This window comes from Amblyomma mixtum, chromosome 6 (assembly GCF_055824585.1).
Source record: "Amblyomma mixtum isolate Tamu chromosome 6, ASM5582458v1, whole genome shotgun sequence".
NCBI classification, from domain to species: Eukaryota; Metazoa; Arthropoda; class Arachnida; order Ixodida; family Ixodidae; genus Amblyomma; species Amblyomma mixtum.
Window position 1 is genome coordinate 21,528,843 of NC_143017.1, and position 24,737 is coordinate 21,553,579.

General features: G+C 48.2%; 1 protein-coding gene across 1 annotated transcript in view; it reads right to left on the reverse strand.

Annotated features, from left to right (window-relative positions):
• LOC149338402 (cytosolic endo-beta-N-acetylglucosaminidase-like) overlaps positions 1-21,712 on the reverse strand; it is a 34,322-nt gene extending 12,610 nt beyond the window's left edge. The window contains exons 1-7 of the mRNA XM_089550312.1: positions 20,898-21,712; positions 17,623-17,771; positions 16,092-16,240; positions 12,755-13,076; positions 5,993-6,092; positions 5,186-5,294; positions 1,067-1,257 (exon numbers count right to left, since the gene is read on the reverse strand). Coding sequence (XP_089406438.1) covers positions 1,067-1,257; positions 5,186-5,294; positions 5,993-6,092; positions 12,755-13,076; positions 16,092-16,240; positions 17,623-17,771; positions 20,898-21,280 — 1,403 coding nt within the window. The 5' untranslated portion in view covers positions 21,281-21,712. The remainder of the gene's footprint in view (positions 1-1,066; positions 1,258-5,185; positions 5,295-5,992; positions 6,093-12,754; positions 13,077-16,091; positions 16,241-17,622; positions 17,772-20,897) is intronic.
• Positions 21,713-24,737: the final 3,025 nt, after the last annotated feature.

Genomic DNA, 24,737 nt, shown 5'->3' on the forward strand with positions numbered 1-24,737 from the left:
GAGACTTTTTCTCGCTTCGTTACGCGCGCAAAAAATTTTTTCATGAAAATCTTTTTTCTTGGCTGGACTGTTTGGAAGATTATCTCCAATTCTGCTAATACAACATATCCCCTAAAATAAAAATTATAAAAGTTAATTAACGTATTCAGCTAATCAGCGAACTAATTAAAGTAGTTTGCCTCTTACCTGGTGTCCGCCGTAGCCCTCAGTATAGCCCCAGGGTTAAAATAAATCTAAAGGAATTTACCTTTCTTTAAAAATTTTGGACCTTCTAAAAAAAACACCCTGTATACATTCCGTGAAGGCGGCATTCACGATACTATCAGAGCCTTTTTTTAAAAAAATCTTTCAACGCTTTAACAAAAAAAAACACCTTGTAGATACTGTTTATGTATAGACCGCCTAATTGTTAAAAAAATCCATGATGAATTGTTTAAAGTGGCCACACTTTATTTCTTGCAAGCCTTTCAAAGAAAGAGCAACCGTTGTTTGTTTTTCGTCTTCTTGAGCTATTGTCTTTCAGTTTTGTTTGCGTTTGGATTGCCTCCTTAGTATTTCATTTGTTCCCGATGTAGTGAGCAGCTTACAGGGATAGGACAATGGTTAAGGTGAAGTGAAAAGGTGAATATGAAAATGAAGGCTCCGATCTACTTATTGCAGTTAGAGATTGAGAGGCGCTAGGAAAACGGCAAAGAAGATTAGCATTTGGCTGCAGAAAATCAAAAATGACCATTTATTAGCCGTGATGTTGGGCTGTGATTGAGAAGATTGCGTATGCGGCCTTTACAGGCATTCCGTTGTCGTAGAAGCTTGAGCAGAGAGGGGCCAATGACGCAGAGCTCTTTGACTGCACCCCGAGACTGCGATACTTCCCCAAAAAGGAAAAAAAATCACACAATAGAACATAACTGCTCTCTGGGCGGTTTCTGACGCCTTTTAAATACTGTTTGGGAGTGAAAGCTAATTGGCAAGTGAGCCAAGTTTTTTGTAACAGCATACTACTCTGACGTCATTTATCCCCGAGGAAGTCCTGTCTAGAGCTGTCTCTCGAAGGCCGAAGTCTCACCGGAAGTAAGGCTTGTCCACAGTCGGCGGATCACAGGGCTTAAACAGTAGGCGCAGGCAGCCGCCGCCGTTGAACGACTTTTCCGTGTGTACCGTGGCCGTGGCGGAGCCGTTGCCGCAGGGCCAGGTGCCCTGGTCTCGAGGCTGCAGCTCCTGCTTGCACAGGTTGAACCACGGCAAGCTCGATGTGACCTGCGCAGTTAACCTATTTCAGTCTTGGACAGCTGCCTATTAAAGTTACGGTGTTGTCTAGAAGAAGAGTTGTAAAAAAATCAGGGGTCACTTTGATTTGATTTGGTTTATGGGGTTTAACGTCCGAAAGCGACTAAGGCTATGAGAGACGCCGTAGTGGAGGGCTCCGGAAATTTCGACCACCTGGGGTTCTTTAACGTGCACTGACATCGCACAGTACACGGGCCTCGAATTTCTCCTCCAAAGAAATTCAACCGCCGCGGCCGGGATCGAAGCCGCGTCTTTCGGGCCAGCAGCCGAGCACCATAGCCACTGAGCCACCGCGGCGGCTGGGGTCACTTTGGCTCTCTAAAGTGCTGCAAGGCGAATGCCTTTACTGGCGCACTGTTTGGTATTGACTGCGAGGCTGTTTGTGCTGTACTAGTGCTTTATTTGACTACACACTTTGACTGCCGATTACAACTACACATCCATGGTAAAACAGCGCGGAAAAAACACGAGGACGGAACAAACACAACACGAGCGCTGACTTTCAACTGACGATTTATTACGCACATGTGTACATATATAGCATTCCCGCCAAACACTAAACAGAACAAAAAAACACTGCATCATCACTGAAAATATTAAATCTACATATCTACAAATGCATGCTCCAAAAATGCACTTTCCCGCAAATCGCGCATGATGCACCTGTGCGCATCACCTTCGCCCGATTTCCCTAACTTCATGCCTCCAGCATGTTGTGTTAGGGGCATCACAGAGGGATGAAGGAGTGCGACCTCTGTCACCTCATTCATACCTTCGTCCTCTGTCGCGTGCTGTACACTACTCCATACCTATAACAATTTAAACACGACATAAACGCTTTAGATGCTTCATCCGCAAGGCACACAAGGTAGCACTTCATCTTCCTCGACACACCCACAGACAGATTACTAGACCTGGGCCTTCACAACACGATCGGGAAACTCGTGGAGGCCCATCGACAAGCCCAGTATATCACACAGACCTCCACGGGCCGGTATATCCTGGACTCTCTCGGAATCGGAAAAATTTCGCTGTGGCTTAGCTTGGTTAAGCCCGGTAATTACGAAAGCAATATCCGTACCTACGCCATGGTACAGCTGGTAGTGTAGCTGGTGGTGGTGCTTGTGGTTCGACTTGTGGTGATGCATCGGCTATATAATCCAATCCAATCTAATCCAATCCAATCTAATCCCATCCCATCCTATCCAATCCAATCATATCCAATCCAATTCAATCCAATCGAATCCAATGTAATGCACTCTAATCCAATCCAATCCAGTCCAATCCATTGTAATGTAATCCATTCTAATCCAATCTAATCCAACTAATGCAATCAAGGTCAAATGAAGGTCAATGGTGGTCACCGCCGCGGCACGATGGTGGTCACCCTGCAAAGTTTTGGTTTGGTTCATTGGGGTTTAACGTCCCAAAGCGACTGAGGCTATAAGAGATGCCGTAGTGAAGGGCTCCGGAAGTTTCGACCACCTGGGGTTCTTTAACGTGCACTGACATCGCACAGCACATGGGCCTCTAGAGTTTCGCCTTCAAGAAATTCAGCCGCCGCGGCCGGGATCGAACCCGCGTCTTTCGGGTCAGCAGCCGAGCGCCGTAACCACTCAGCCACCGCGGCGGGGCTCACCCTGCAAAGTTCTAGTAGTATTGCTTTCGCAATAATACCGATCAACGACCCAATCCTCCTCGCCATTCCTCGGCCTCTTCACCGGGAGCTGCTCAGCAAGTCGCTCGCGAAGGATATGCATCCGTCTCAGCATGAGCAGCGCCGCAGAGCCCGTGCGAATGCACTCCATCGAGCGTATGGCTCGAGCCGGACGCCGTATGGGTGGACGCTGCCTGCACGGGTGATGAAGCGAGAACAGCCGTGGTGGACTCCTCTCCATCTATCCTCCTCATACTACCTACCCCTCCCCACAGAAACGTCCCCAGAGGTTGCAGAGGATGCCACCATTGCAATTGCCATCACCCGCATGGAAGGCTGGTGCATTTTAACCGACAGCAAAACTACGATTCTGAATTTTATTCGAGGCCGAGTTCATGTCCCTGCTTTTGGCATACTGGACTCGCCCGATGCACCCCCGCCCCGCCATGTGGAGCTGATATGGGTGCCTGCATACTCCAGGAATTCCGGAAAGGAGGCCGCCAACCTTTTAGCCCGAAGTTCTTTAAACCGGGCTCAGGTGGCCTCGGATGATATTTTAGAGGGAGCGCATGCACACATTCAGCGAGCTGATGCAGGCCTGCAGAGCCTCGCGCCAGCGCTACCCCCGCCTTCCCTAGATAATAAACACGCAGCACTCTGGCGCAGACTAAAGACGCGCCCTCTCCACTCACCCCTTACCCTAGCCCACTATCATCCCCCTTTCCCCACTACTGGTTGCGCTTACGCCCAGAGCCCTTCACCATTTCCCTCCACATCCTCTCCCTCTAGCCGGCGGTTTTGAGCACCCCAAGATCTGGGAGGACTGGTAGACCCAGCTGCGCTCGGAGGACCCGGCCGTGCAAACCATCGCAACCGGTCGGGCTGCCAGTGTTATGGACCTTAGGAACATGAGCACTTGAGTGTACTGCGGTCGGGCGGTGACTCAGGGGAGTGCCCCGAATTCATATAATAAAGTTTTCTCTGTTTCCCTCCGTGATTCTTTAGCCAGTACTGCATCAGAAGCCTAGGAGGAATTTGCGCTGTTCACTTAAATTCGAAGAGCAACACGCAGCGAGAGGGGAGCTAGGCAAGGTGTTCTCATGGCACCGAATGTGAGAAAGCATTGAAACAGTCGGGCTTAAATGAAGTGGCTACTTGGAAAGAATGAAACAAGTAAGTGCGGTCTGCATTCTTACATAGGGAGTAACTATTCGTCTCGAGCGCTTGGACTGATGACTCTTCTTGTTTAACCTGACAGACCATAGACTCGGTGTACAGGCGTAACGCGCGACGAGAGTCATGGACAAAAAAAAAGCACTTTCTTTGCTGCAAATAAATGTACATCTTTGATCGAAGTATTCGGATCACGTGGATTGCTCTAGAACCGTAGAGCGGAGTTCTATTTGGATTCCTAAGGACCAAAATACCTTAAAAAATGGGGATGAAAGCTCTCAGCTAACGGAAATAGAGAGATATATGGTTGTCACAAGTGGTCCGGTTTGCGGCAGAAAATAAAACCATGTGGTATGAACACTGATGATAAAGGGTAGGGCATACAAGCAGCTGACAAATCCAGTCCTGCGTCCTAGAACGAAACGCTGCATTGCGCCTGTCCTTGCTGGTCTGCGCGTGCACCGCACTCTCCTTCCTGATAATTTTGATTTTTCTACGGTAAGCCAAGGTTCCTAATCTCGTAACCTCTTGTGTCTGTGCTCTCCGGAATCTCCTGAGAGGTCACTCAAAAATTTTGCAAAAAAAAAGCCCCGAGAAACTCATTGGACCGTTACCATTGTGTGACGCGAGATTCAGCAATAACTGTTTGCAGTGGTGAATATGACATTGCTAATTCATGAATATTTGTCCGCTTCTTGAGTATAGTGAGCTTCTGACATGGCTATGCTGCCACTCGTGACATCATTGCGTTGCCAGGCAAAAACATACTGAAAGACCTGGACAGCACCCCCTGCCCACCCTGTCAGAGCGCCCATTTCATAATTTCTCTGACTAAGCCTACATCGAGTACGTGGCGACGCAGGGCCTATTCTCAGGAGCGCCTTGTGCTCAGCCCACCAGCCTAGCTCCCTAATCAGCCGGCAGCTTTGGGTGAAGGTTTAACGTTACGGGGCAACCGTGACATACAGGGGCAACCGTGATGGCGCTGTTTATGTACGTTTCAGAAGGTCATCCATGCACCTGTGGCGCAATAAAAAGGCGGCAGGCGAGAAGGTGCAATAGGCTGACCTTGCCATCCTTGCACAACCTGTCTCCAAATCCCTGACAGAAGCTGCTCGTCAGAGGCAGGGTGGTCACACGCCATTCCGGGCAAGAGTGGTCCGGGAACCTCCACAGTCTGCGAAACCAGAGATGGCCACAAAAGTAAGCGCAGCGAGTACAGCATCACGCAGGCATATTATAGAATATTGAGCCTTTTAACGCCACAGTGTTAAAATCCCTGTTGACCAGAAAATCCGGTGTCGGTGTTTTAGGCGTTGTGAGCGAGAACTCACGACCATGACTACGGCAGGTGGCGCCCAGAGAGCAACCTAGGCGGCAGGTAGGCCATCTAGGCCATCTAGTCCACGTGACTAGATTGCACAACTATGTCAGCACTTGTCAGCAAAACTTTCCCACTGGATAGTGAGCAAAACTGCTCACCGTGACAGATGGCAGTCAAATTAATGATTGGTTGCTCGCGAAGAGCAGCCTTGGGTTCACAAGGCGCACCGCTGGCAGCAACTGCCATCGTAGGGCAGTGGCGCATTGTTTAACCACGGCGCCAGGAGGGATATAAGGACTCCGAGGGATCCATGAATTTTAAGTAGAGGATGACCTTCAGCATATATGGGAATTAATTACGCTATCATGTCATAAAGACGGAGCTTGAGTGCCCTCCAATTTTTATAGTAGTTTGACGGTTCATTCTTAAATGGAAGTGGCGGGTCAACGCCCACCGGAAAAAAAGGAGAATTTGAAACCTGTACGTGTACGTCTGCGTGCATTGTCTAGAGGGATATTGATATCCTGATGACTGATTAATTTCCAGCTTACCGGTACTGGTTTTCAGCAAACATCGCCCTGTCTTCGGTCTCGTATACCCAGCCAGCAGCGAAGATTCCAGCTGACAGGCCGTGCTTACGAACCGCTTCGACTGCCTGAAATGAAGTGAGAGACAAGTTGAATTCGCCAAGCCCGTAAAGTCGAATGAGGATATAAATGTTGAAATCATTTCAAAAACATGATAGCGCTTCAAGAGGCTACAGCTCTTTTATGAGAAACAGAATAGAGATGATTTCGGAACAGGAAAACCGCAAAACACGCTAATTTCCTCTCTGCCCGGAGGCGTAACCTACCATTTAGGGAAGAAAAATGCATGCTTCAGCTCATGGCACCCGCCGCGGTGGCTCAGTGGTAACGACGCTCGGCTGCTGGCCCGCAAGACGCGGGTTCGATCCCGACTGCGGCGGCTGAATTTCGATGAAGGCGAAATTCTAGAGGCCCATGTGCTGTGCGATGTCAGTGCACGTTAAAGAACCCCAGGTGGTCGAAATTTCCGCAGCCCTTCACAACGGCGTCCGTCATAGCCTGAGTTGCTTCGGGAGGTTAAACCCCAATAAACCAAGCCAAGCCAGCTCATGGCCCCATCGATATCCTGTCAAGAAGTGAGGTTCGGTGGTTTCCGTGTTCCGCAAGCTGCGATGCATGACAGCGTGATCGCTACCCTATGTCGCGACTGCAGGTTTCAGGCTGCCACAGAAGACAGCAATGTGCGCCCCTACCAAGATAAAAAGCTCCACGAGATGCCGGATGTTACAAGAACCGTAACTGTCGACTGATGCCAAATGCGCAATGAATGCCGGTCAGGGTACTGTTCTAGGGTTTATTATTTGCTCGGGGAGTTACCAGAAGCGTTGCCCTGCATATCAACTCCCTCGCCCATTAATGTGCCTATATCCAAGGTCTTACTGGACCACGTGACCATGGCTGGCTCATTTACGAGTGCGACAGTTTCCGGGCCCGTGTGTCTTTTACGGCTTCGGCCTGACTAGGCAACATTGGCCAGCAGGTGACCGGAAGGGGTTTTTGGTGATGACTTACTAGGACGTTACACCTTCTCGCCCAAAAGGGAGTCTTTCATGCAGCTGTCATCGTTAAGAGAGTAGACGCCTGTTAACACAAACTCCGGGAAGCCGAATTCTCGGCTAAGGAGAACAATGTAAGACCATTCAGTTCATTCCCATAGGATTCAATGTAAAATCCGCTTAAGACGAATTGTTTTGCATGTGTTTCCGTTAAAATAAATTTTCGCAGCGACCGCGAACAACAGTGACACCGCCCAACGACACTCACGGGGCGTCTGCGCGGTACTGTCGAAAGAAAAAAAAATAAATGAAATGCTTCAACGTAAGAAAGCGCATCTCCAAAAGATGGCTTGCGCGCAGCTTTGCGGAAAACCGCGGAAAAGGCGTGTGGTGCGAGCGTGCTTTATTGAGGGGGGGGGGGGGGGGGGGGGGGCTTTGCTTTATTGCTAATGCGCAAAAGGGAGCGCACCGTCGCGCCTGCGCAGAGATCTGATATCGGCATCACGCCCGTTGCTTCCCACACACACTATAAGATGCGTATGCGCCAAGTGCACCCGCTCGTGGGCTTGGGGCTTAAAGGGACACTAAAAGGGAGACTATCGAAATGGGCCCTAAAGGGAAATATCAAACAACGCAAGATGGATAGATTATCCCTTGGGAACACTGCAGATGTTTCTTCTACGCGTTAAAGGGGCTGCGTTGCTTTCAAAACAGCAAACGAAAGTCCCGAAACCCTACCAGGTTCAAAACGCCTGCGAAAAACAAAATACCGCGACGCCATTTCTATGACGTCTTTGCGACCAGTCCAATCACAGTCGCCGCTTTCAAAGAACGGAAACGCTGCCAGAAACTGGAAATCGGAAGTAAACATATCAGTAAACATATCAGCAGCAGTTGGCACCTGTCATTCAGTGCATGTGCTGCCACCGTTAAAGACAATATTGAAGCTGCTGTGCCAATAGTCAGAGGTCCCTATGTCACTAAACCCCAGTGCAGACGAGATTTTCTACGTGGCAGGCGCGGTTCTTTACAGAACACCAGAACGAAAAGAACTTGCTGATGCCTTCAATGATCACTTCATACAGTTACTATTAACGCATATGTCGTTGATTGTTTATCGGGTTATATATGCAATGAGAGCAACATATTTCTGAAACCTGTAAATAAACACGAAGCAAACAGCACTGTACCAAGTCTCAGCGCTAATACCGCTAAGGATGTTAACGGCATGTAAATAGAGTCATTTAAGTTAGTATCAGATCTTCTTCACCAGGGATGCGTATCCTATATTTTAACCTTTGACTAAACAAGGCCATTTTTCCAAGCGAAATGTAGGTCGCTCGCGTAACTATAATTCCCAAGAAAGGAGGTAAAAAGTGACATGAATAACTACCGCCCCATATCTATACTCCCTTTCATATCAAGAGGTTTCGAGAAGTTCGTCCTGAGCAGATTTACAGAATTTGTAGGGTCCGCTAGCGGGCAGCTCAAATCCCGCGCCGCTCACCGCGGGTAGCCTCGGACACTTCTTCCCGAGTGGTGGGGCGGGGGGAGCGAGGCTAGGCTAGGAAGCCTTCTTAAGGCGCGACCGCGAAGGCCAGCTCTCTTTTTGGACCAGCGCTTGTAGACACCTGCCCTGCCAGAGGACCACCTGACCCCGCTGCCCCAACGACGACCGACCGCCCCGCCAATGTGAGAATAAACCTTTTTGTACAAAGACTGGCCTCGAGTCACTGCCTGTGCATCCCCGCGCAGAGAAATCACCCACAAATTTGAGCAGAAAAAATCTACGTACTCACTCATCACAATTTGGTTTCCGTGAAGGATGTGGAACACAATTTGGTCTCTGGCGCAAAAAGAACTTATCCTAGCAGCATCAGAAGAGGGAGAGCTAGTACTGGGGAGAGCTACCATTTCTCAAGGGTGTTTGGCTGTCTAAACCATAAACCATAAACCGAAACTTGAGCGTTACAGCTTTTGCTGGAACGCAGCTTCTCATCGCTTCATACAAGCGACATCGTGTACAAGCAGTTACTATTAGATCCTTACCTTTCCGACGCACTGCCGGTGTCTAGTGGTGTACCGCAAGGTAGCATTTAAGACCCTTTTGTTTTAATGTATATGCAAAAATCATTATAAATATAAGCACCAACGCTAAATATATTATCGATTAAGATGATGGAAGAGTGATTGTAACTGGCAAAACAGGCAATGAAACAGGTAATGCTAAAAAAGCAAATGTTACGCTTGATAAATTAAATGAATGGACTCTAAAAATAGTCTAACACTGCCATAACAAAAGGATAGCTGCTCTGAAGCAAAAATAAAACGGTTATAGTCGATCAACCAATTGTTAAACTCCATACCGTTCCAACTCGTACCTAAGTTTAAGGCGCTATGTACTGTCTTTCAAGAGAATCTCTCCTGGGACGCTCTCATAGATAAGGTTGCCACTAAACAATTTCAGGGGATAGGACACGTTTATCCCCATTGACGCATACTGTCACAAATGATCGTGATGCTAATTTATAATACCTTATTGTCTTCCAGGATTCGTTAATCCCATTCAGATTGGGGGTCCACAGCTAAAAAAAACCTTAAGAATTTTTTTGCGACAAAAAAGGTTTTTAACAATTGTTGAGAACGTGCAAACCTGCTTTCACACCCAGGAACTGTTACTCTATACAGACTTAAAGTAATGGCACTCGCAAAGCTTAGCAAGTGCCGGGTTTGTAGGACACACAAACAAGACAGAAATATCTTATCTGGTTTTCTGGCAACATTAGCCATTCCGCAATTAATAGCCTTATCTACACAACCCGATATAGCGAACCATGGCGAGTAAAAACATACAAAACTACATATGGGCAACAAATGACAGAAAATAGACTGCCAAGGCTACTTGATCTGCTTGATAGTCAGAACATTTAGCTTAATGGAGTCAGCTTTAAAACAATATGGGCCATTATTAGCAACTTCTGCAACAGTGAGATTTGAAGACCGTATGCTGCTTTGTTCGATTCGTTCTTGAACTGTGTTTTGTGCATTTTCTGTAGATTGTTCGTGTATTTTTTGCATTCAGTAATTTGGCCACGTTTGCCTCTTTCTTTACGTTTTTGCCGCCGCGGTGGCTCAGTGGTTATGGTGCTCGGCTGCTGACCCGAAAGACGCGGGTTCGATCCCGGCCGCGGCGGTTGAATTTCTTTGGAGGAGAAATTCTAGAGGCCCGTGTACTGTGCGATGATGTCAGTGCACGTTAAAGAACTCCAGGTGGTCGAAATTTCCGGTGCCCTTCACTACGGTGTCTCTCATAGCCTAGACGCTTTGGGACGTTAAGCCCTATAAACCAAAACCAAACCAAATCTTTCTTTACGTTTTACTCTGTTGCACCGTACTGCGACGTATATTGTTTGTGAATGCATTATTTATCTCGCTGCTGTTTTATGATTATTTTTTGCCACTGTTGCGTGATGCCACTATGGGAGCTTGGGGCTTTGTGAAGTTATCCTTCAGGCAGCATTTTCCTCGTGCTTCCAGTGTCATGTGATACATGCAAATAAACTTCGATTCAATTCAAATCATTATAGATGCAGTACAAATCAAATGCTGGTCAGTCGGTTTTGGTTTGTGCCGGTGGATGCAACGCCATACCACTGCTCCCTTGGCCTATTTTAGAGTAGGCGAGTAGGTAGTGGGGCGATAAGAGTTCTTGGGCGGCACATAGCAATATTTAAATGCGTATACTGTGGAGGTGTCCTTCAACGAGCTCCTTCAGTGTCGGCTTCTAGTTAGTTTTGCAACACCACTATGAAAGACAAAGAATGCGTCATGTGTCTACGAAGGACAAATACACATGACAAAGAATACAATGGACTGTTAAAAAGAACTACAAATGCCTGGCTCGCACCACAGACGGCGCTAATTCACTTTCTGGCCGATTCTCAGCGTGAATAACCGTTATTCTCGCAGCTTCCCATCTTCCAGACCTTAATGGGAGCTTGTCCGAGTTTCGTCGCGTACTTCATGTATTCATAATCATCATCATCATCAGCCTGACTACGCCCACTGCAGGAAAAGGCCTATCCAATGTCTCCCGATTAACCCTGTCCTTCGCCAGCTGTGGTCACGGTATTCCTGAAAATTTCTTAATCTCATCCGCCCATCTAATTTTCTGCTACCCCCTGCTACGCTTGCCGTCTCTTGGAATCCACTCCGTTACCCTTAAGGACCAGCGGTTATCCTGACTTCTGGTATTAACGCACTAATAAACCACTGTGGCAGAAACATAAATATGTCGCTGTTGACACGACGACACATGATCACAATGCGTAACGCAGTAAGTCGCTACAACAAAGAAAAATATTTCAAACACGGAATTTCTTTTCAAACGCTCTCTGCTCACGCAGCAACAGGAGCCACGTATCACCATTCGGCGCAAGGTCGACACTAGCGCCGTTTGCCGCACTGGTGGGACGCGGGTGCAATGCCTTTTGTGACAAATTTCTCGTCATCCGCTTAGTTGCTTCCTCCTCGCTGCATCCACATCAATAAAAATTGGAAGGGGCACTTAAGACCCGCCTTAAGGATTCGACGCGATAGCGTAATGGGTCATTCTCATATATGCAGCAGGTCATGCTCTACTTTATTACCATAGATCCCTGGGAGTCCTCGTATCCCTTTTGGTGCGACGGTTCAGCGATGCGCCACTGCCCTGCGATGGAAGGCGCTCCGAGCGGTGGGCCTTTTGCAACCCATGTTGCTCTTCCGGAGCGACCAATCATTAATCTTGCTGCCACGTGTGACGGAGGACAGGTTGCGACGACACCGCAAGGTCACGTGACCTATGTGGCCCACCTGCCGCCTAGGTTGCCCTCTCGGCACCACCTGCCAGAGCCATGCCTGAGATTTTTCGCTCATAACACCGACGCAGACAACGCCTACACTGGATTTACTTTAGAACGGAGCCTTTAACGCTATCCCGTTAAATGTCCATCCCCTTGCCTTGTTACTTCGTCTACCACATCCGTGACTCCATCACCCCCTTTATCTGATTGCTCCAGGAGCTCACCCTATCATGTCCAATTGCAGTTCAGTCCCCTATTCTCCTTAACCTTCTCCCTCGGCACTGCGGAGATGTATAAAGTATGAAGATCTGGCGGGCCAGCTGGCCATGGCGGCTCTGGCCGTTACCGACCAGTGGAGTATTAAAATAAAAGGTATTTCCAGATTGAGAACGCCCGGAACAAGCTTCATTGCTACTCGCACGAATGGCGTTTTCGAAGAAGACGAAGATAGGAGATGATTATGAATGTAGAAAAATGAAGGTGAAGTTGACGAACAATGCTTACAATCATTCTTTTTTCTCTTTGAAGCTCGCCTTAAGAGAAATCAGCTTGAAACGCATTAGTGATAGACCCCTATAGGAAAGACGTTTGCCGCACCCTTACTACTCTTTATCCCGTTCGTTATGCCAGTTTTGTTTGAAGAGAAACCTAACTAGCTGCTTCCTGGTACGCGCAACGGAATACTGCAGCATGGCTGCATACTAAAATACACGGGGCTGCCTTCTTGCTGTCTCCTAATCGGCATTAGACATGATTGTCACCTTACCCGCCTCACAAGGTATGCATTGATGATTTACTGTTATCAGTTGTCTAAATTCTGCCGGCCTTCTGAGATTTGAGGCTGAGTGCTGCGCAAGCCAAATTTTGCAAGAATGCTGCAAGGACACTTGCCTTGTAGGTTTCATAGCCGCCTTTGTACTGCGTGTTGCGTGCGAATACGTCGATGCCGGCGTAGACGTCATTCTTGCGGCCACCCGCGAAACACGCTGTCGACTTGAGCTTGTCGTCATCCCAGCCGTGGTTCAACAAGATTCCGTCGCAGAGATTGAAGAAGTCGGCGTTTTTCTCGTTCAGCTGGTTCTGCGGGGACAACTTGCCGTCGCAGGCGACACTGTCGTACCATACGACCTGTGAACCCGGCACGGCACTGTGGGTCTCCTCTACGATAGCCGAGAGCAACGCCAGAAGAGACCCGACACAGGATTCCGCCTGCGGGGTGGGAGGGGGGGGGGGGAGGAAACGCCGTTACTTCTCCTTGAACGCCATGATTCAGTGCGTGAAATGCATCATACGGTTATATTTTGACTTCTCTGTATCTTGTTTTTTTACTGTCCGCTTTCCAGTGCCTGCTCATTTTAGGGCGCTATCATTTAGCTCGTTCCTCAGAAAAAAGGTGTTGTCTACGGCGTCTGCAAAGCAGGCGCAGTTCTATCCGTGATGCTAGCCGTGCACAAAGTTGCGGCCCCACCAAAAGTGGCACAGCCTGCATATGTTTTGCAGAGATCGCTTGCTGCGTTGGCTCGCTGGGCGAACTTGGTAGCGCGCCAAGACGTGGTGGCAAGATAGTAATAATGGACGGCTTTGCTATCGAGCCGCAACGTCTTGGTTCACTCTCAAGTTCGCCGAAGGAGCCAACGCAACAAGTCATCTGTGCAAATCACACACACGTTGTTCCACTATCGGTGGGGCCCAACTAATGCACGGCCAGCACAACGGGTAGAACCGCGCCTGCTTCGCGGACGCCGTACACAGCGCCTTTTTTTTTTCTGAGGAACGAGTGTTAGAGCTCTAAACAAAGAAACCCGGCAACACTGAGAATTATATTTCACACCGGTGCTAACGCTTAAACATTCCTGTTACACTCTCGTAACCGTCCTGTGAGTACTTGGTCCTGCGAGTCGTCCGAGCATGCGCAAAGGTCCGCGACCCTGCTCTGTAGCAGTCTGCTTACCCTCTCCACAGATGAACTTTTGCACCTGCACAGTCGCTCAACATCGTGAAGCGCCCAACCTTGCACGGGCTGCGCTGGAACAAATAGGCTTCACTGAGGGCTTACCACATTAACAACATAATCTATAAGTGGACGTGGATAACACACGAGCACTCGCATTTTTACGAGCCTGAATGACGGCCTCAGATAATGCATGGGTCTCTACTGGACCCTTTTTATGAGAAGCCAGAGGAGGAGGAACCGACAGCATTTCGTGGAGCAGCCTATAGCATATATGTGTGGCGTAGCACACTAACTATCAAAATCAGCAGCACGAATTCTCTGCATGACCAGCGAAAAAAGTAGCTCCTTGAGTCCGGGCGTATCAAGTGCACGAGGGGTAACGTCATATGCTCGTTCAGAATTCTTCCTCCATCCTAAGAGCGTGGCTTAAAGGGACACTGACAAAGTGGAATTTCATGGCTTTGTTGCCGCTTGTTCGGCAGCGAAATATACATTTATTGCTGCGATATTTGGATTCGAAGTTGAAAAACATTTTTCCGCCGCTATGGTTAAAACTAAGAACTCTCTGATGACGAAATAGCCGAAAAGTGACGTAAAGTGACGCAAACGTGTCCTCCGTGAATACTGGTGCGAGCGATGCAATCTAGCAGCAGCCGAAATGAAATCTACCGCTGGCCGGACATTGAGGCCCTCTACCAGCCGTCGCTTCGTTTTGCGCACAGTGGTTTGCGTTTGCACCTGCAAAACGATGGATGCCGTTCCCGATCCCGAAAAAGAGGTCGAACTCATTGATCACGTCTTTTCTAACACGCATCCCCTCTCACACCACTTTCCTTCCCCACCCCGGGGCCTTCCTCCTCGGAGCGAAGGCCCTATTTAATCCCTGCCAATGATGAACGCTTTGCCCAGACGAAGACAAGTCTGAGAAACAATAAATAAATAAATAAATAAATTATACTCGGATGGTACGAAAAAGACGGTAGACTCGTCCTGGAATGTATCATAGAAGACTCGAGTATCTTTTTGCTATCACCGAAGTAAAAACGCGCTCAAAAGAAATTCGAACAGTGGAGCGTGAAGGCGCCGCATTGTTCGCGTTGCTTTCCATCGCGACAGCACGTCGTCAGCGTGCGCGGTTTTTAATGTTTTCTATGCACACACCATCCCCTCTCACCTGGCTAATTATAGAAGGTTTTCCAGCGTGGGTAATCATGCACGCAGTATGTGAGGCACCGGCACGCGAGGCTGGGTTTTCCGAGAGAAAAACGTTCCACCAGCTGATGCGTGTTCGTCAACATTATGCGTGCATCCCCTGCTGACAGCTATGGCCGGCACGCGCCAGTTTTCATTGCGTGGAACTTAAAGAGTTAATCACATAGATTGTCTGCGATCATAATTACTGCGTAGTTAGTCAACAAACGTGCGATAATCGACAGCACTTCTCTGTTTGATGAGATGCGCGTGCAGTTTTGTTCTGGTGTACTGTTGAGTGAATAGGTTAGAGAGCGACAGCTGCTCGCATACTTTTGAGAATCCCTCGAGGCTTACGTGTACAAGACAGTAATCAGCGCAAAGATGGCCACACGCTCGTGTTCTCGTCGCCGATGTATACGTGCATGAGCGTGATCAGCAGTTCGTTCTGCAGTCTGGGGCTGCCCTCTGTAACTTCACGCAATTTCTCCTGCACTACGGAGCCGACTTCTAACATACGCGTGCGTTGCAACGAGACGCAGACGCACGCGATTAAGAGGAGAACCCCAATCGAAACAGTGGATGGCTGAGGCGGCCGGCACGTACCAGCGTGGCAACTGATCTGTTTTCTTTCTGTTTCCGGTTTCAGGCTTTAATTTTTCGGCCTTTGAAAGCGGTGGCTCTGATTGCTTGGGTCGCAAATACGTCATAGCAATTACGTTGCCCCTGTTGTTTGTCGCAGGCGCTTTGAATATGGAATGTGGAAGGGTTTCGGTACTTTCACTTGCTGTTTTCTCAGGAACGCAGCTAACTTTCCGCAGAGAGAAAAAAATAGAAGTAGTGTTCTCGAGGAGTAGTGTGTGCGTCTTCCTTACATATGTCCGTTTAGTGTCTCTTCACGGACGCCAGGACGACGTCCGAGACGAATAGTGCATTGACTTTGCGTAATAGACACTGCTTGTACATTATTAGCCCCAAAGGCTTTAAAGTGGCATCGATGCTCGATTTCTTGAGCAATGAACGCGGTGGTTGCTGCTACAATTCGCAGCGATAGATGAGGAGGAGCAAACAGTACTAACCATCTCGAAACCGATACTGACGAGCCACCCGTCGAACCTGTATAGGGCGGCGACGCGGGCGAGTTGGGACGCAACTTGCTTCTCGATAGCTTCGCCGCGGATAGTGTTGAAGGCCTGCAACCCTGTCTCGCCTTCCAGTATGAAGGTTCCTGAAACCAGTTTGGGAGCGACAGTGGGAGAACATTTAGGTCACTGCGTTCAGTTGAATAAACCTTTACTTGCGCCGTTATCACTGGGTATTCGGAGGCAAAAAAAAAAGAAAGGATTGTTGAAGCTGTAGCCTTGATTGTCAATAAAATGCGTTAAAATGTATAAGCTCATCACAATGCTTATAGTACGGCGTTATCATGACCAGCGGACTAAGCTCGTTGCGGCTCGTCTAGGAGATGCCTCTGTGGCGGTGTTCCCTTTTCTGGGAACTGAATTCAAGAGTCACAAGAGCAAGCAGAAAAAGCAGGAGCGGTGTCCCGACTATGTATAGCGTTGTATTCGCAGTTGCTGCTCGTCATCAGTTTCGAGTCTTTCGACATCTCTAGGCGCCTGTTTGCCATCTCCCATCCCCAAGTGTAGGTGGAGTTGTCGCCACACCTACCGCGGTGGCTGTATGGTTATGTCGCTCGATTGCTGAGACCGAGGACCTGGGTTCAGTTCTAGCTGTGGTGGCCGCGATCCGATGGAGCAATGCCAACGATTGGAAAACGGCACAACATGCCAACAAATGGAAAGTAGATGCAACCTGCTCAAACGTTCGCATGACTATGACACGCGATCTTTAATCAAAGTGCATTCCGGGTAAAAAAAAAATAACGACAGAAATATTGCGAGAGTACGACAGAATGTAGAGTCGTTTTGACAAAATTTTTGTTGCTTGATGGTATTTTTGTACAGTAGTTTTTGCTGTCGGACGTTTCTGTAGTGACTACACAAAATTCTGCTGCTACTACAGGAATTTCTGTGGTTACTACAAGTTCAAGAGTAAGAATATTACGAAAAATTTGTTGTGAAGACAAAAAATTTCCTCGTGTTTTTCGATTGGCTTGTGTGTCAAAGACGCAAAGAAAGACGGGGCGTGATATAAAGTGCTCCTTGATGATGAAGTGCTTTGGGGTACACAGTAAAAAAAGAGGCACTTGCAGAAACGGCCTTCATTCCAACACAGTGTAGACGCGGAACCAGGAGGAGGCTGTAACAAATGCACTGCCTTGACGGAACCATGCTCGTTGATATATCCTTGAAGGAAATGGTGAGCGCTAAAAACCACGGAAAAAGGACGAACACACAGGACGAAGCGCTTTCTAACAACTGTTTTAATCTCAAAAGGAACATGACTATATACACACATTTGACGTCATATCATGCACAGAAGAGGGAGGAACGCACGCGCTGAGATTAAAACAGTTGTTAGAAAGCGCTTCTTCCTGTGTGTTCGTCCTTTTTCCGTGGTTTTTAGCGCTCACCAATTCCTTCAAGTATGTATTTCTAACTAGCCCCAGTAGTAGCTCTTTTGATATATCCGCTGTGCGTGCCTCACCTAGGACTCGCACTCCGTGTCTGTGGCCAGCCGAGATCCACCCGGGGGGCGGAACGGTGACCATGTGATGCGAGTAGTAGACGAAGGTGTTTATAATCTGCCAGTGATGGAAGCGGTAGGCGTCCCGTTTGTAACATCCGTGGATAAACCTGATGGCATGGAACAAGACGCAAATATAGCTACAGCATCAATGCCTCTTGGCAAAATCAGTTTAGCGTGCGAAAAAGCGCACTTATATTACTCTAATCTTGCGGCTCAAACACTCCTGAGGCAAGTAAAGTGAGACTAAAGAAACTCAAACTACCGCACCTGTCGTTCGTTTCATCTCATCTTTCACGTGCCGTTTGCAAAAATAATGATGTTGTGAATCTCTCTACTGTTTGTTCATACTGAAAGCCGCCGGCACACGGCTTTGTTGCTTTATTTGTGATGTTATATGCGACCAGGCTAATTTCGACTGATTGCGGCCAGCGCAACTGCTTCCACATTTCACGAACATTTTCGTTTGAGCTAGTAGGTGAGGAGACATGCTTATGGATTACAACGGTGCAAGAAAAAGGCGCCAGTCCTGTCTGTCGTGTGCTCTCGTCTTTGTTTTCTTGCGGTGTTTTATTCGGTTAGCTATGCTTCCACATTGCTCCAGATTGCTGTAGTTGCTTTTGGCGTCTTATCTCGAAGGTTCCTTCCCAGCTTTAAATTGAGCGCGGCCGACAGTGGCTGGCAATTTGTTCAATGACCGCCGGGCATGCTTGTTGCTACGCCGCCGCCGAGACATTCAGTTCTTTCTGGGTGCCGCTCAACCCAAAAAATGTTTTCTTTTAGAAGCTCTTTTCGCTGTCTTGCTGACTGCCGCTACCCCTACCGGTAACATTAATACTGTTACGTGGCCCAAGGCGATGACGACGCAAGGGCGACCCGGGCACAGCATACAGGCCGAGAGCCCAGAACCCGCACGGGACACAGAGCTCAGAGTACACGGGCTCAGAACAAACGTGCCACCTATACACTTCTTTCACTTCATCGCCATTCGCGTTGTCCGTTGAAGTATTATAATCAAATTAGAAGCAATAATAATATGCTTATTCTCATGCTGACAATAGAGGAGGCTATGAGTAAAATTTGCCGGAGAAACAGCAGCTTCAATCTCTACACGGCGAAAGCAGCGATAAATCAGGAATAAAAATGAATTTTTTTGCTTCAGTGATCAGCTGAGTGCAATATTTTGAAATACCCTTGGTAAATCGGACATTACAACTGTTGGAGGTGCTGTTAAAGCACACGTGTCCTTTTTACATGGATCCTCCAAAAATCAAATAAAAAGTGTTGTCGTGTTTCACTATGGAAGGGCTTTGTTCTGTCAAATGTTATTTATTCAGTAAGTTTTCAGTTTGGTGTGATCATCAGCTTATATGCAAGGCATAAATCCTAGCAAGGCACAAATCCCACTGTTATGCCAGTGGGGTTAACAGTTGATAAAAGAGCAGTCGACGGATGAGCAGAGCACACCGCGTTCGAGTCCTGTGCGATTGCGTTATGAATCAATTTCAACCTTCCGCAATTTTTTTATTTTATTTATGGATACTGGGACCTTGTGCACAAGATTAGAGTAGGTGGGAAATAGTGTGTTAAGATACAATAATACAGACACATAAAAACAAAACAGAATTGCAAATGAAAAATCAAGAAGAAAATACCGCAGCAACGTCATCAACAACAATAACTTCAAGTGCTCTTCAAACAAATGTATTGTTGTCTGCCTAACGACACCACCCACTAAGCTATTGGGAACCTTCGAGGTGACGATTTTATTGACGGATAAGCGAGGCGTACATCCCGGCCAGCGTAACCGTATGTCTGCAAATCGAAACTGCGAATTTGCTCAAGTAACTGAAAGTGGGAAAACTTTGTTCTTGGTACAGGGCTCCAAATCACAACTACCGTCCTCACAAGGCAGCCGCTTTTCCAACTGAGCTAACCCTGATTTCTTTTACTAAGATAATCAAGCAGTTGGCCGGTTGGCATAACGAGACCGAACTAAGGAGACTCGATGGAAATAAACAGAAGAAGAAAGATACAAATGGGGGGGAAAGGCAGGGATGTTAACCAGAAAGGTTTCCAGTTGGCTACCCTGCGCTGGGGAAGGGAATGAGGGGATTAAAGAGGGAAGAGAGAAGGAACGGGAGACACAGTCACAATCTGTCAATCAAGGCAGTCTCTCTAAAAAAACTAAACAGTGCCTTGTAAGCCTAGATGGCAGTCGACTGTTGTGGCCACGAACCGACCTCTGTGAAAGGGCGAGGATCGAGGCAGTCTAGAGCACAACGCAGCTTATGCCTTTCGGTCACAAAGGCAGGGCACTCACACAAGAGATGAGTGACTGTCTCTTCACAGGCCCAGTTTACACAAGAAGGGCTGTCGGCCATCGCGATCCGGAAAGCATACTTATTTGTGAAGGCAACGCCGAGCCATAGAAGGCACAGTAATGTTGCTTCACGACGCGCTACATCACATGGAAGACGGAGGCGCAGTCCAAGGTCCAATGTCCTGAGGCAACGGTTGCAGAACTCTCCCGTGTTTCACGCTGAAATTGTGAGCTCCAGCCTCAAGGAACGAAGCCCACACGCTGCGTCAGCTCTGGTTACAGGGATAGTGACAGTCTTATCTTTTATTTGTAGCCATGTAGGTGCATTTCCATGAACATTAATATTTAAAGGTTGCTTTGCTTAAAATCAACAGTGCGACAGGGAACATGCCAGACTTTCACCAGTTAACCTCAAAAGCACAGCCGAACGTTGCACTTGGTCTGCAATGCATGGTGTGATGCGATATGCTGGTGACTTTTCAGAGCACTGCAGACAGATGCTTTACGCTCTAGCTTGCAAAAAATAGAATATGAAAAACAAAACAACAAGAAGAGAAAACATATAGCCAAGTAAAGTAAGAGCGCCGCCATCGCACCTTGCTCCCGCCCAATCATGGTCGCGGCTGGCGTACTACAAACATTTGTCGAAGGCTACCCATTATGTACGTGTGTGGACGCCAGCTGCTTAACAAGTAAGCTAGAGTGCAGACTGACAATAAACCGATGATTGGGGCTTCTTGGTATAGCTTTTTTTTTTTTGCAATCGAAGCGCTAACTTTGACAGAACGACACAAGGAAGACTAACAGAATGAGCGCTCCTGTTTCGTCGTTCTGTTCGTCCGTGTCATTCTGTCAAAGTTAGCGCTTCCATTGCAGAAGTGTAGAGTGATCAGGTCGCTCGTAGCGCCCTTACCTGTCTTCCAGGTAGCCGCCCATCATGTCGTGGCAGAAGAGGGTCCTCGGAGCCTGGGAGTCATCGCCTCTGCTAACGTCTCGAAGCATCTCGACGGCGACGACCGGCGCCTTCTTGAAGGCCAGAAGCTCGTCGAGCGTCTCCAGCGGTTCGACGACTGGTCCGGACAAGGATAAGTCTGACGACGACGTCGAATCGGAGTCCGAATCCGTATCCATGCTCCTCGCAACGGGTGGGTACCTGGTAGGACGGAGTGCGGCCAAAGTACCATTTAGAAACAAAACCAGCCAAGAAAAACAAACGACAAGAGGGAAGAAAAGAAAAACGCTGTAGGGCTTCCTCATAACAGCGGCTAAATCAGGGCTGGACATAGTTTGCGGCATGGCGGTTAGGGCAGTTATGGAATGTGATGCGCCTTGATACCTTATATCCGCATGTTTTCATTTCAAGTATAACGTGTTCGCGAATCGCCGGCGTTACGAATGTATCAAACACAAAGCAGCCTTGTGTATCAAGTGCAAGGGAACGAGTTTAGGCGGAACGCCCGCTAAGGTGTTTTCTTTCTTATTAAGCATGAAATGCTTTTAGCCCCCGTTGTCGGCAGTGTGGTGACGTCACGCCGAGACCGAGATCCACTCATCCGGGCATTGAAATCCACTCATCCGGGCATTGAATTCCACTCATCCGGGCATTGAAATCCACTCATCCGGGCATTGAAATCCACTCATCCGGGCATTGAAATCCACTCATCCGGGCACTGAATTCCAGTCATCCGGGCACTGAATTCCAGTCATCCGGGCACTGAAATCCACTCATCCGGGCTCTGAAACGAGAACATCCGGGCACCGTACGAGACTTAACGAGAATTAACGAAACTCTGTAAGCCCTGCTACGCGACCGGCATGCAAGCACCGGTTGGTCTCCAAACGAGACAAAAAATAACTGCTGCCAGTGCCTTCTCAATGTTTATCAAGATATCAGTGGAGCTGTGGGTTTGATAATGCACGGAATTATAATTTCCGATTTCTAATAACGCGTGCAAAAAGCACATAAATGCCACGTTACACTTCGTTGACATACGTGATCTCTTAGGGGCTTCGCGCATCAAAGCAAAGCCGCGCAGGCGCACAGGGGCCCGGGGGAGAAGCGCTGCGTTCAAAGGGCAAGGCATCGCGCCGAACGGGTGGTGGCGTTCCTCCCTTCCTTTACGGTGCGGTTCGGGTGTCCACCGAGATGGCAGAGAATTACTGCGCCATTTCCTTTCCTCAAAAAACCTTGCGTTCAAATGGCAAGGCATCGCGCTGAACGGGTGGTGGCGTTCCTCCCTTCCTATACGGTGAGGTTCGGGTGTCCACCGAGATGACATTAGGCCCGTAAACATTTCATGCTTACTGTACTCTCGTTTACGGGAGAGGCAGAGATTTTTTTATTTTCTTTTTGTTTGGGGGGGGGGGGGGAGCGGTCATCTTACTAGAGCGATGGACCCTCTCCAGGAGAGGTGAAAGCCTTACATTGCTCCGAAGAGAGCTCAGACTGGCCAAGCAGGCAGCACAAATATCAGCAAATCAAACTAGTGCATGGCGAATCCCCACTTACAGGTTCGGGAAACCGTGGCTCGGGCGAGATGGCGGTGTCTTCTGAGCTTCTTCGAACGCCGCTGCAAACGCCACTGCACGAGCTGCTTCTTTTCGTTCACTTCCTTCCCTCGAAAAATTAATTAAGCAATATGAGAAAAATTTCTGAAAAAAAAAACGAAATAACGACAAAGCCTCAAATTGCATATGTTAATGATCGAGCGCTAAGAGAAATCAGTAAAGAAACAAGTGAGGTGAATAAAGGGTCGGAACCGTGAACAGCCAATGCGGAGATGGGAAGTTTGTTCTTTGGGATGAATTTTGTGATCACTAATGGTGACGTTCATATCCGCGAAACAGAAAGATACGAAAGATAAAGAAAGTTAAAGAAAAAAAAACTGTGCATATCAATACGGGGACAAAATTTAGGTCGTTGCACACTCAAACTCCGCCTTAAGGGCATGACACGATGGCGCGCTAATGGCTCCAATCTGCGGCCTGGGCTACTTTTTGCATATCCCTTCGCAGGCACGAACTGTATTCTTTATTCTGGTTTTCTTCTTTTTATTTTTCATTTCTTTTTTTTTACCACGAGACACTCAAATCCTCCCTTTAACGAACGTTCTTCAGTGGTCTAGGGGCAGTGGTTCGAGTACCGGCTCGAGCATTTTTCTTCAGAGGGACTACGTAATGGAGGTGCAATGAGGGCACGGCCCTGTAGACTATTAGGAACGGCGACGGCAGGTCTCGCATAGAAGCAGCCAGCACACCTGTTTCTCCTGCTTGGTTGCGAGCATCCGTGTCTACTCAATGACGATTGCTCCCACTTCCAGTCCTGCCGTCATGACCCCCAGGAGAGTGCCCGGTCGTCATCTGGCACCGACTGCCGCGCCGGATTGCGGCCGTATTCGACCAACGAGAACTACGTGCTGAAGTTCTTGCGCAACAGGGCCAAATCTCAGGCGCCTCCTCACGTGCCGAGCGCCGCGGCTGCAAGCTGGCGGGCATAGTTAATGCATATCGTTACCCTGTTTACTTTACCGTTTGCTGGACTCGCGTGGCGTCCTCTGCGCATGCGGGCACGTTACCGGGACGTTAGCACCTGACAGGGTCTCTTTTAGCGTTGTGGAGAGGTGTTTGCTCGTAAGCAAACATGGCGGCGGACTGCGTGGTCGCTTCGGGCCAAATACAGCATCGCCGTCGCATTCCTCAGCGCCATTTCGCGCTATAAATGAAGGTATTCGCTTTTAATTTGCATTCTCTCTCTGATACGTCGAGGTCTAAGTGACAACTAGCCGAAGCTTTTGAGATAATTTGGCGATTTCTGAGCACTTAAGCCTAACTATGGGTCTTGAATACAGTGTTTTGTTGCTTACATACCAAAATAGCAACGGGAACACTGCAGTTCTTGAGTTTTTTGCCACCTTTAACATTTTCCTGTATTTTCATAATTTTTTTTCTGCGGCCCAGAATTGACACGGTTTGTTTACTGTTACTAGACGGCGCCACTGTGTTTACATCCAAACCATGCATGCAAACAACCAAAGAAGCGACGTGATGGAAAGCAGAACGTGCTGTAGCGGCCGCAGTTGCTCTTTTTACAGCATTAGCAACGCAATGACCGCTGCATACGCAAGCTAACTGCGTTCTTCATAGTAAAATTGTCTACTGGCCAGGGTAAGCAAGGTACCTAGATTCACGAGTGCATTTGAAAAACTGCTGAGCCGGCTGTTAGCGGAAATGTAGTGTGCACGTCTTTATACGCAGAGAAAAAGGTTATTAAAGTGCATTTAAAATGCTTGCTCCATGTTCGCAATTCTTGCGTATTTATGTTTGTAATAAATACTGGGGCACCCGCCATCATCATCAGTCGTTTTCGCCGTGCTTGTTACGGGAGAGACGCCATGCTAATACGCATGTCTTCTTGCGTGCGCAGCGCTAACCGGAAAGTCCGGCGTCCGGTTACGCAGTACAGGGTAACGTAAACACGGCAACGATATGCTATAACTCATTAGAGTGTTATAGCATATCGTGACCGTGTTTACGTTACCGTTTGCCGGGATCGGCTTGCGACGTATGCGCATGCGCACCATTACCGGGCCGGTAACACCTTATGGAACCTCTTTAGCGCTGAGGAGAGAGTTAGCATTCGCTCCTATACAAACATGCCGTTGCCCTGCACGGCCGCTTCGGACCAAATACAGTATCGGCGCCCCATTCTTCGGCGCCATTTTGTCGCTCCATATGAAGGCATTCGCTCTTCATT